We start from the raw sequence: 12,173 nt of genomic DNA, 5'->3' as shown, positions 1-12,173 counted from the left end.
ATACACACACATTCACATACACACATACACACACACTCTGTAGAATCATGGTTTTCTTCAGGCCACCACTTTAATAATAATTTGGAGAAATTTTCCAGGTCAGTCAAGGTCACCAGCCAGCCAGTTTAGACACCCCATTTTCTGTCTTCCCTTTTTGAACCTCAGCTAGATCCTCCTGCTGTTTTTCCTACTCATCCTGACATTGAATACCCCATTTTCCCCAGTCCCTTCTTTTTGGTAGATAAACCAGCTCAGTTTGGCTCAGTCTTTTTTGTTTAATCACCCCTTCCCCTCAGATCCAGGACTCCAGCCCTCACCTCTCTCCTGAGTGCCCATCCCTCATCTCCAGTTGCCTGCTGGGCATCTCCACCTGGACGTCCCCAGAGGTCATGCCCTGAAGAGTTCTGTCTCCCTCCTCCAAACTCAAAGCCTCCAGGTTCATCACTGGAGCTAGGCTTGTCTCCTCCCCCTCCCTTACCCCATGTCCAACCAGTGCTTTCAGTCAGTGAAGCAGGAGTCATTCCATACCATTTCCACAGCCCACTTCCCGCTTCCCTTGCAAGACATCAAATTTCCAACTCACGCACCTTTGCCCGGGCTGTGCCCCATGCCTGGGACGCTCCCTCCTCCCTCCCTCCTCACCTCTGCCTCTGAGGTTTCAAGGTTTCCTATCTTGTTTCAAGCCTCAATTCAAACATCACCAACCAAAGTTGTCCCTGATCCTCACTCAGTTGGTAGCATCCCTTCCCTCAGAAATCATGTGCTTTTGCATCTGCTTTTCTAAGTCTGCGGTACCCATCAATGGTAAGCATCTTGCAGGCAGGGACAGTTCCCTTTAGTCTTGCACTGTCAGAATCTAGAGCTGCGTGTGATGCAAGTGTTTATTCAACCAGCCACTCAAAGACCACCCACATTCCAGGGGCTCGGGAGATGCTAAGCCACAGCTACCAGAGGAGAAGCAGCCCTAGAGCCCGAGATTCTGAGGATCCTCAGCCTCTGTCTGACTTCCCCTGTAGCCTGTCCCAGGTCTCAAGTTTCCTTCGTGCAACAGGCTGCTGTCCCTCCTCTGCCCCCTGCAGCCCTCAGGGCTGAGTCTCTTTGATGCCCTACAGGATGGCCCCTGACTACAACCAGACTTGGAACTGGGGGATAAGGTCTGCGAACTTGACTCTCCACCTACTGGCCTGGTGGTGACCTCCGACAAGACGTTTCACCTGAGCCTCAGTTTTCTCATCCTTAAAATGGGGATAAAATACCTGAAGGCTCTCTCCCCCAGACATGTAAAGAAAGCACTTGGTGAACTTCAAGGGGTCTCCTCCCAACTCCAAAGCCCCCTCCTCCCTCTGTGAGTGCCTCATCCCTCCATGAATGACATGAGGGAGAGAAGCAGCATTCTCCCTAGTCATTTGAGCACAAGGCAGGGCACACAATAGGCACTTTGGTGAGTGTTTGTTGAATGAATGAACGTACAAATGGGAGATCATGAATGAGGCTGGAGGAGCAGATCCACCTCAGCACTAGTGGAAATAGTCCTTCTGCATTTTCAAGAATAGTTATTTCTCTTAGGTAGCTTAAACATTTCCCTTGTTTTTCCCATCTCGAGGTGGCTCATTTTATCGCTAGCCCTTGATGCTCTGATGCTGCACAGATGAGGTTGAGTAGGCCTACTGGCTGATGCCAGCTCTTGTAACAGGAGAACAGGGTTGGGGAGGTGGGTAGGGTGGCTCGCCGCAGCACGGTGCTAGGCTCACCTCTTTTCCCAACGGGTCTGAGAACTTTCCTCAAATCCCACAGCACCCCCTAGAGCGGGGAGGGCCCTCAGATCACCTGGGTGAGGCACCCCACCTCCCACAGGCTCCCTTCTGCCCTGATAGGTACCTCCTGCCCATTACCTGGTTCTCCTCACTCTCTGGTCTATGGTCCTTCTCTCTCCCTCTCACCAACAGAGGTCACTCAGCCCCTACATCCCTGCAGAGGGAGCAGGCCAGATGCCCAGGGCCAAGTGGGCAGTCAACCATTGCAGCTGAGATGGTGGCCTGCAGGCAGAGAGACCCACACACCAATTGGGGTCAGTCTCTCTGCCCTGACTGCTCTCACCGGGAGTCTTGGAGATAGAGAAGCAATGGCCCTGAACCTCACCTTCAGGAAGCTGCCAGGCTAGGGGGAGAGGAGCAGCCCCAGGTCTTGCCCTCCAAGGGTTCTCAGGCTGGGAGGTCAGAGGGCATTCCCAAAGAACCAGGGCATCACATGGCAGGGAGGGAAGTTATCTGGGGTCACTAAAGAAGAGGAGGAGACAGAAACCAGATAGTGGAAATTTGGGAAAAGAGGGAGGCCAGTGGAGGAAGAAGAGACACCACAGAACTCATCTGGTCTGGTTGGTGAAGTCAGGTGGAAATAATGATGGGAGAGTTTGGCTAGAAGTGGGCTGGGGCCATCCTGTAGGAGAACGAACCTTGGTAACCTAGTCAGGGGTCAGGGATGCCAGTGGAGCTCAGACTCAGGCCTAGAGCCATGCCTGACCATTGATAGGTGAGATCCCTCCTCACCTCCCTTGTCCCCAGTCCCGCCTTGTATCACCCATATGAGTCTTCATTCTCCCCCCCACCCCACTCTGGGTTGGGGCATGGGGGTGGCCCCAACACCTTCATCAGCAAGGTCATGGACATGGGAGATCCCTCACCTTCCCCCTCCTGCCCCAGGTGGTAACTCACCTGGGACTTGCTAAACCTTCCTCCTCTCCCCCATAGCCCACTTTGGGTGGAGGTCCCAACTCCTTCCTCAGCCAGATCATGGGCATGCTACACATCTGTCCCTCTCCTAATACAATGAAAGGGCCAAAAGGGAGAGATGAGATCTTAGACCGCCTTCCTCTTGAGACCCTGGTGCAGAGAAAACCTGGGGCTCAGGTTCCTGTCTCAGCCCTAGGGCAGGAGGGCAAGACAGCTCCTGGCTCTTTGGCCTTCTGCCCTAACCTCTCTTGCTCCCCCCAATCTGGTTGGCCTGATCCTAGCTCCCCATTCTAGGGCAGCATCTGAGGACTTGTGGAATTCTTCCCTCCTGGAGGTGGTCACGTGAGTTGTATCACTGATATTCCCATTTCACAGATGAAGAAAGAAGCTTCTCAAGGATTAAAGTTTAGAGCCAGTACCACGCATTAAGAATCCCAGAGGCACTTGTTATATACAAAAAAAAAATTTAATTGAAATAACCTGTATAAAAAAATATGATCTCCATACATTTCACACTGTTCAAGTGAAGGACCAAACCCCCAAATCCAGGTCCCTCTTGGGGCATCCTGGTCACAAACACATCGAGTAAAATAAATTAAAGGGGCTGCTGACTGCCACCCTCCCCCCGCCCTGGAGACAGACCCTCCCCCCTTCCCAGCTTGGGCCACCAAGCCCCAGGCAGTGGCGCCCAAGGGCCCGCCACCACCCCACTTAGAAAAGACATTCTATTCCCCTTAAATTAGACTTTGTACAATAATTCTCCATCTTTCAACAAATACTGGGAGTCAGAAAGAAAACACAGTGAACAGGAATGCAAGAATTCAGGGTCAGTTGGGCTGCCTCCGCAGGCAGAATCAACAATAAATTAAGCCCAATAAATAGGCCGGGCCAGCAGGGCCAGGCGCTGTCCTCAATGGTCATACAATAAATAAAAACGGTGGCTATCATACAGGAGGGGGGCTCCGGACATAAATACGCGGACAGGGGCGGGCCGGGCAGGCCTAGCTAGTTGCATTGATCTGTGCATCCTCCCGAACAGGCCCATTCACACTTAAGACTGAGGGTGGCCAGAAGGGCAGGGACAGTGGAGAAGGCGGGGCTTAGTCAGAAGACCGACGAGGGGTGGGGGTGTCAGGTAGGGGGCTTTGTGCCCAGAGGTGAGATGATCCGAAGGAAACAGGGTGAACGTTCCTGATTTCCGAACCCAAGCGGCTAGCCCAGTCTGGCCTCAGTGCAGACCGCCAGAAAGGTAGGGGAGCAGCAAAGAATGGAGGGACGGGCATGTGGGCACGTGCCCTCCCTGGGGTCAATCGTGGGGCGAGGGTGCTGGGCCCCAAGAGGTGAGCCCTCGGACTGAAGGCAGCTCAGGAACCCCCTCCCCAGCCCCACTAAAGCAGCTATCAGAAAGGCACTCAGAAGCAAGGGAATCAGTCCCAGCTCTATGAGAGCCAAGAAGTTGAACGCGGGATTCTAGAGGTCGCGCGTGCTCGCTGCTCCCGGAGGAGAGGCGGGGCAGATGGGCCTGGTGCCCACCCACCTGCCTGGGGCTCAGAGGTGCTGGCCCTCCGTGGCCATCAGCAGGGGGGTCCCTGAGCCCCTCAGACGGGGACTCGACTACAGGAGGAGGAGGGGTTTCCTAGCCCTGCCCGGTCTGTGCCCCTCTGCCCCAGGTCAGTGGGCATGTGGCGGGGGCTGCGCTGGTGCCCTCTTTCAAAGGCTCTCGTTGCTCGAGCTCGTGCTGGACGCGTCAGTATCGATGGTGCGCAGCCGTAAATCACAGTCCTCGGATTTCCCCACGTCTGAGCGAAGCATCCAGGGGTGGTCAAAGATCTGGTCCAGGGTGGGCCGATCCGAGGGCCGCAGGGACAGACACCACTTAATGAGTTGCTGGCACTCTGGGGGGAGGAAGGCAGCGTCATCAGATGGGAGCGAGAGCCAGTCACTGGAGCCCCTCCTGGGACACGCCCCTCCACGGCCAGCCTCCCCGTACGGAGAGGGAGGGCCACTCCCGACCCTCTGCCCCGTTCTAGCCTCCAGGGCCCCAGGCCAGGCACACCACCTTCGTTTTCCGACTCTCACCAGTGGAAATTCTCCTCCTGAAGTAAAGCCGTCCTCGCAGAATTTCCTCATCTTGTTCAAAAGGGATGTCCCCGCAGACCATGTCATAGAGGAGAACCCCCAGGGACCACACGGTGGCCGACCTGCCGTGGTAGCGGTGGTACCGGATCCATTCTGGAGGGCTGTACACTCTCGTGCCTGGAGCGAACACAAAGACACCAGGCCCAAGTCAGAGGCCGACGTCCACCCCTGGGTCCGCAGTGGGAGAAGCCGGGACTATTATGTTACAAGGACAGTGCAGAGCCGTCAGCTGACTGCTCACCAAGGCCGTGGGCACCGCGTGGTGTCTGCGGCAGCGCCTGCCCGGGCCCAAAATTAGACACAAAAGACCGGGCAGGGGAGGAGAGGCAGCGAGGAGGCGGAGGGAGGCGGCCGCGGAGCTCTCCAAACCCGGGACCCCGCAGGGCTCGGTTTGTTTTGGTTTTTTAGACAAAACTCATTTAGCAGGGCAAGGAGCCCAGCGCAGGAGGAGAAGCGGGCCTCCCCCGCCCCCCACGGCTCAGCCTTGCCTAATAAGTCGCTGCGGCTCGGCCCACCCCCGGCGCCTTGGAAACCACTCAACCTGGAATTTGTGATGCAGGAGGTCACATGAGCAGGGGACTCGGGTTTCACAACAAACAGATGTGAAGTGAGGATACGGGGCTCTTTTGGGGGGGAAGGAGGAGGGGACTCCTTCAGCCACAGGGGGATCCTCTCCCCCCTCCCCGCCCGCACGGATGGGGCTGGCTGGGGTGGGGGCAGGGAGACGCCAGCCCTGGCATTCCCGGGGTTTCGATCTGCAATGCAGGGTTTTCTTTCTGCAGCATCCCGCATCCTTGGCAGGCGGGCTCCCTCCCCCCTCTCACGCGTGCGCATATGGACCGCCTGCCAGGAGTCTAGCCCCCCTCCCCCCACCCCATGACAGGGCTCCCTCATTGGAGGGAAGCATCGGGGCTCTTGCATAAACAGACCTCCCCAGAAGAAACACCTTCTTTTCCCAGGTACAGAGCTAGCTCTGGGGGCTGTCACCCTCCCCCTCACCCCAAACCTGGACAGAAGGACACGCTACGCGGGACGACGTCTCCTCCCCCAAACACAGCCAAGGGCACACACGGGTCTAACTCACCATCAAAGTCTGTGTAGACCGTGTCCTTGAGCAAGGCGCCCGAGCCAAAGTCGATGAGCTTGAGCTCTCCGGTCCGGAGGTCCACCAGCAGATTCTCGTCCTTGATGTCTCGGTGGACCACCCCACAGGCGTAACAGTGACGCACGGCCTCCAGCACCTGGCTGAAGAACCCCCGGGCCATCTCCTCGTCCAGGGCACCCTTCTCCGTGATGAAGTCGAAAAGATCCTTGACCAGCTCCGGCCGCTCCATGACAATGAGGTAGCCATCGGGCCGCTCGTACCAGTCCAGGAGCTTGATGACTCCTCGGAAGCCGGAGCCCACCTTCTTCAGGAGCACGATCTCCAAGGGCACCATCACGCCAGCCTGCGGAGGGGGCACAGGGGCCGGACGTGAGCCCCGAGGCCTCCCCCAGACCCTGCACCCACAGCGCCCTACGAGCCTACCTGCACAGGGACTGCTCGTAACACGTTTAGCGCAGTGCCTAGCACATAGTATGGGTTACAGAAACACTCATGCCCTTCTCAAGTTGTTCCTCCTCCTCCCTCCGCACACCCCCAAGTTTAGCCCAGCCTTCTTCCCCTCCTCGCACACAAACAAGGTGACTAAGCTTCCCCCCCACACTTCCCCGGCCAAGGCCCGAAGGGAGAAGCTGGGGGAAAGCCCCAGCCTTGGGAAGGGGCCTGTTTGGGGCACAGAAGGAGGAAGGAAGGGAAGGGGGTGGGGCAAAACTCGGGCATATCTTTCACGCCCCCCCCCACCCCATGTAAACAATAACAGAGGGGCGGGAACCCCGAGCCTCCGCCCCGGAGAGGGGGAGGGGAGAGGCGGGGCCCCGGCCAGGGCTGGACAGGAGCGGGTCCCCAGGCCCCTGGCCCCCCTCCCTCCCCGAGCTTCTGCCCCGGGTCCGAGCACTTACGATAGTGCCCCACTCCGTGACTCTTTCCTTAACCACATGCTTCACCGCGACCTAGAGAGGGAGGCAAGGCCGGGTTAGGGGAGCTTCCACCCAGCCTCGCTCCCCTCCCAACCCCGGGCTTCGGGGCTGCCTGGTCCTCTCCCCCGAGTTTTGGAAGCTCGGGGCACCCCGCGGAGCGCCGTCCTCCCCCGGCCCACGCCCTGCGCCTGCCTGCTGGTGGTCGGCTGGGGACCCGCACTCACCGGCAGCCCGTCGGCCAGGCGGCTCCCCGCGTAGACGGTGCCGAAGCCGCCGCTGCCCAGCACGGAGCCCACCTGGTAGAGCTTCTCGAAGGGCTCCTTGTCGGCTTTGGCTGCGGGCGGAGTAGACAGGGGACAGGGCGTTGGTGCGGGGCCCCGCGCGGAGCGGGGTCCCCCCGCGCCCCCTAGCCCGGCGCGCCGCTTACCGGGCTGCAGGATCTTCACCGGCAGGTGGTCCACGCCGCCGGGGCTGCACAGGTGCGCCAGCGAGCCGAATTTGGACAGCAGCATGTCGGTTGCGGGGCCGGGAGCCGGCGGGGTGGCGCGGCCGGGGGCCGAGGCGCGGAGCGGGCGTGGGGCGGGGGGCCGCCGGGGCTCGGCCGGACACGCCCGGAGTCCGGGCGGCGGCAGACCCGCCGACTGCCCGCGGGCGGCCACGAGCCCGCGCCGACGGAAGGACGGCCCCGGGGTGCTCCGATCTCCGGTCCCGGGCAGCGGTGGCGGCGTCCGAGTGAGCCTGGGAGGGACGGAGGGAGGCAGGGGGCGAGAGGCGTCCGCGACGCGCAGATCTGGGGCGAACAGGACTCGGCCGGGCCGGGGCTCCGGGGCTGCCCGGCTGGGCTCGGCTGGCTAGGCTCGGCTGGCTAGGCTCGGCTGGCTAGGCGGGCTAGGTTGGGCTGGCCCGCCGGCTGGCTCCGCTCCGCTCTGCTCCGCTCCGTCCGAGCCGCGCGCTCTGCTCTGAGCTCGCTTACACACAGCGCCCGCCTCTTAACTCCCAATATTTTGGTGGGGGGGGGGGGGGGGGGGGCGCTGTAGCCGCGTATCCCTCCGCGCGCCTGCAGGAGGCGGGGGTGCATGGGGGGCCTGGGAAACACCTCTCTTTTCTGTTCGATTTAGCAACACCGCCCTCCCCCACGCACGCGCGCGCGCACAGGCTCACGCCCCAGCTCCCTCCCCTCTCACCACCCCGCAAATAGGGGGAACTCAAGGAAACCCGCAGGAGAGGAGGAGGAGGACGCTGCTCAGCCGCTGGGGCGCCGAGGGATGCGGGGGGTTGGGGGGGAAAGGCGGGGACTACTTTCTTGTAGTAAGCGCCGCGCAGGCACACTCTCGCTCTGCTCAGTCTGACCAGCGGAGGGCGCGCGCGCTCGCTCGCTCGCTCGCTCGCGCTCTGCAGCGTGCACACGCAGTCCGGGCGAGCGGCCGGCCCCGAGTTCGCTCATTTGCATAGGGTGGAGCCGCGAGGGCCAATGGGAAGCCTCGGGTTTTTAAACAACTCTCCCCTCTCGGGCGGTGGGGAGGCAGCCCGTGCGGGAGCCCAGGGAGCCCAGGGCTATTTGCATATGCATGAGCAGCGCGCCGCCGGGCAGGCGGGGCGCTGGGAGCCTGACGCCGGGCGCGCGCTCCCAGGCCAGGCAGGCCCGGCTGGCCCAGCTGCTGGGGTCCCGGCTCACGGGCGGGAATTCCTCGGCGCACCCCCCCATCCCCCAGCCACCCCCGACTTCTCCGGGAAAGGGCAGACTCCTTTCCGAGTGAATTTTCCGTATCTGCTGCAGGGAAGGAGGGGTACCGACTCCCGGGAAACCGGGGACCCCCTCCCCCCAGCATCCCCTCTTAAAAAAAAGCGACCACGTGCCAACTCTCGCGGCTCGGGACGCCGGCCGGCACCTCCCCCCTCCCACGACCCTCCCCCACCCGCTGCGGGCTCTGGAGAGGGGAGAATTTGAGGAATGAGGCTGGCATCCAGGGCGCGGGGCGGGCGGGCGGGGATGGAATCCCGGGGTGGGGGTGGGGGGCCTGGGGAGGGGATGGGGGGGAGGGGGCCAGAGGAGGGGATCCCGGGGAAAGGGGCGGAGGGGTAACAAAGCTGGAAGGAAGGAGGCGGGGGTCTCGGGGTGCCCCCTGCCTGCGACTCGGGGGTCGAGGGCGGCACGCGATGAGGACCCCATGAGCCTTTCAGGTGGGGGAAGCCCGAGGTGTCCCCGCCCCCCAGGGATGGAGGGGGCTAACAGCAGCAGACGTGGGGACACCCCCAGCCACACGCACGCACTGCGGCGGGATGTCTGGCAGCGTGCGCGCGTGGCAGGGGCGGTGTGTGGGTAAGGACGCGTGTCTGCCTGCGTATGTGTTAGTGTGTATGCAGGGGGTGTGCGCGCGTGTCTCGGACCGGGGAGACTCGGTGCGTGGCTACGGGGGTGACCCGTGGCTCCCCGGCATGTGTGTGTGACATGGTGACGCTACAGGTCGGGGAGGGGGCTCATCTCAAGCAGCCCCCTGTGCTCAGTGTGGCACTCTGTATGATGTGTGAGGGGGGGGAGTGTCTGCTCGAGGCTGGTTGTGTGTGTGTGTGCACGCGTGCGTGCTTGACGCGCCGCTGTGTGTCTGGATCCAAGGCTGCCAGCCCCGGCTGTGTTTGTGTATGTGACTGGCACACGGTGCTGGCCTGCATCTAGTGGGGGGAGCGTCCTCTTGGCTCCCCCGCCCTTTCCCCGCAGAGCTGGACTGGTGGGAGGAAGCAGAGTCCACAGGGGTCTGCAGAGGGCGCTGACCCACGAGGAATGCCCCCCAGTCAGCACCCCCATGCCCTCCCAGCAGCCGCATCTGCAGCCGCAGCCTCCGACCTGGCCCTCCTAGCCCCTGCGGCAGCGCTGCAGGCCGCCCAGGCCCCCTCAGGTCTGGGATTGTGCCCGGCCACTGCTCTCCCTGCCCAGGCCCCGAGGAGGGAGGAGGGAGGGTCACCTGAGGACAAACTCCGAGCTTCGGCTGCAGCCCAGACTTTCAGTTCTGGGCCCCTCCCTGTGTGCCTCCTCGCCTGAGACAGCCCTTCACTCCTCTGTGAAGATCCCCCCTCCCTGCCGAGCCTCCTCTTCTGGAGACTCCCCATACCCAGTCCCTTCCCTCAATAACCGCCGAGCCCCTCAAAACCTCACCTTTAGAATCCTGCCCCACACTCTTCCTTCCTAATCTGAGACCACCTCCCATCCCCTTATAGGCTTGGGGGCCTCGGATCCTTCTCCTCCTCATCACCCTTCCCCAGCTGGGCTTCAGCCATTCCCAATGGCTAACAGTAAAAATAGGAGTAATTGATCGTCACCTCCCAAAGCGAGCTTGAGGAAGGGTTTGTTGGCTCTCCACGGCTCCAAGGGAATCCGCAGTACAAGCATTTGCTTCTTTTTACTTTTAGGGAAATCGAAAGGCCAGGAAAATGGAGCCTTTGGCAGGGCCGGAGCCCAAAGGGGGGGCCTAGGCACCCTGACTTCAAAGCCTCCGGGCAGCCACTGCACCTGGTGGGGGAAGGGGAGAAGGCACGCCTAGACCCACCCCAAATCTGGGCATCTTGCTCAGCCTGCCCTGTCCTCCTTCTCTAAATCCATGCCCAGGGGTAGCTCCTTGAGCTGGGGACACGTCTGAACGTGGGTGATATAAGGGTCTGGGTGATCTGTACCCCTGGAAGAAAGAGACTGGGAGTCTGAAGAGGCAGAGCTCCATAATGGAAAGCTTCATGGAGAAGGAGGCTTTCAAGGATTCCTAGGTTTTAAACAGGGGGGTTCCCTCCCCTTTAAAAGAGTCAGAGGTAGCGTGGAATCTGTGGCTGGAAAGCTGCTGTTCCTGGGGCAAATCTCTCAGCTTCTCAGTGCTCTGGGCAGCTCTGTAAGGACATGCAGTAAGGAATGGTAACAATGTAATAACAGAGTTGTGGAGAAGTTCCGCCCCCCCCTCCCCCCAATCAGTACAGTCAGTATCCTGCCGGAGAGTCCTCAGTACCAGAGGAAGCACAGGTTCTGTTCCTGGTTTTTAATGTTCTCCCTGTCTCCAGCATCCTCTGAATGATGGGATGCCATATGGTTCTCCCATTGTGCAGATGCCTAACTGAGGCCCAGCAATGGGCGGTAGACATAGGAGCCCTGGATTTCTGGAATCATTGAATTGGAGTGTCGAAGGGGACCTCAGCAAACCATATCCCAACCCCTAGTCAGTGGGAATCCCTCGGCTTGCAGCCTCCAGGGAGAAAGAGCCCACCTGCTGCCTCCCAAGGCAGCCCATTCTACTTTAGACCAGGTCTCTCTGGAAGGATGCTTTCCTGACCCCTACACTCAATTTGCCTCTTGGAATTATGCCTTTTGGCAGAACAGAACATTCCCAATCCCTCTTCCAAAAGGTAGGATTTCTGGGTTATCATGTTTTTCCTGACCTCCCAAGCAAGTCCCCCAGTTCTCTCTTCTCGAAGCTAAATGTGCCCAGTTCCTTCCTATGGACTCAGGGTCCTTGGCCAATCTGACTGCCCTTCTCTGGGTTTGACCTGCCCAAGGGCAAAGTACAGAGGGAACCCTACCTCCTTATGCACCCTAAGGTCGTTAGATTTTGGCTGACTGCACTGCTTACAATCCACTGAAACCCCTAGATTTTTTTTCAAACACTCGGATGCCCAATGATCCCCTTTACATCCTGTACTTGTAAAATTGATTTTTTGAACCCAAGTGTAAGACTTTTTACATTAACCCCTCCTGAATTTGATCTTACATTATTGGATTTAGTCCAGTGTCCTAACCTGTCTGGATCTTTTTTTTTTCTTTTGATCCTGACTCAGCCAGCAAGTGTGGTCACTATCACTTTGTCATTTACAAAGTTGGTAAGCATGTCATCTACATCTTTATCAGCACTGGGGACAAAGTATTAAGCAGCATATGGTCAAGTACAGATCCCCAGGGCACCTCCCTGGAGACCTTCTGCTACTTTGATCTTGAATCATCTCGGAGTGCACTCTTCAACTGGTTATGACTCCATCTAATTTTGTTCCTGTCTTGTCCATATCTCTCCTCCATCTTTTCCATTCTGGTAGCATGAAATGCATTACCAAGACTTGGCTAAAGTCTGGGCAAGCTAGACCTACCACATACCCTGATAGACCTGTTTAGTTACTTTGTGAAAAAAGGAAGTAAGGTGAGGATCCGTTCTAGATGAAGTTAGGCTGGCTTTTGGGAATCACACCCTTCCTTGGCTAGGTGTGAAGTCAACCTCACTGGCCTGTAGTCTATAATGCTCTCTTCTCTTTCCTCTTTGGAAA

At 59.4% G+C, this 12,173-nt stretch overlaps 1 protein-coding gene across 2 annotated transcripts; it reads right to left on the bottom strand.

Moving 5' to 3' along the window:
* Positions 1–3,176: 3,176 nt before the first annotated feature.
* On the bottom strand, positions 3,177–7,485 carry PIM3 (Pim-3 proto-oncogene, serine/threonine kinase). Of its 2 annotated transcripts, XM_072596519.1 has the most exons (6): positions 7,315–7,483; positions 7,112–7,221; positions 6,870–6,920; positions 5,953–6,316; positions 4,809–4,985; positions 3,177–4,624 (listed from the first exon to the last, which is right to left on the bottom strand). In XM_072596519.1, the coding sequence occupies exons 1-6, from the start codon at positions 7,397–7,399 to the stop codon at positions 4,440–4,442; spliced, it is 972 nt and encodes a 323-aa protein (XP_072452620.1). In that variant the 5' UTR covers positions 7,400–7,483; the 3' UTR covers positions 3,177–4,439. The 2 variants fall into 2 exon arrangements, with proteins under 2 accessions (XP_072452620.1, XP_072452619.1); XM_072596518.1 differs by having other exon boundaries at positions 7,112–7,485.
* Between the last annotated feature and the right edge of the window lie 4,688 nt (positions 7,486–12,173).

The sequence above is a fragment of the Notamacropus eugenii genome, chromosome 3, assembly GCF_028372415.1.
Source record: "Notamacropus eugenii isolate mMacEug1 chromosome 3, mMacEug1.pri_v2, whole genome shotgun sequence".
Classification (NCBI taxonomy): domain Eukaryota; kingdom Metazoa; phylum Chordata; class Mammalia; order Diprotodontia; family Macropodidae; genus Notamacropus; species Notamacropus eugenii.
This window is presented reverse-complemented; position numbering and strand designations above follow the sequence as displayed.

What these genes read in the sequence shown, in the direction of transcription:
- PIM3 (XM_072596518.1), bottom strand. Translation starts at nt 7,399, where the DNA reads ATGCTGCTGTCCAAATTCGGCTCGCTGGCGCACCTGTGCAGCCCCGGC. An exon ending in GCCTGGCCGACGGGCTGCCG is followed by an intron (nt 6,921 to 7,111) that starts GTGAGTGCGGGT and finishes CTCCCTCTCTAG; the next exon opens with GTCGCGGTGAAGCATGTGGT. An exon ending in CAGGAGGAGAATTTCCACTG is followed by an intron (nt 4,625 to 4,808) that starts GTGAGAGTCGGA and finishes TCCTCCCCCCAG; the next exon opens with AGTGCCAGCAACTCATTAAG.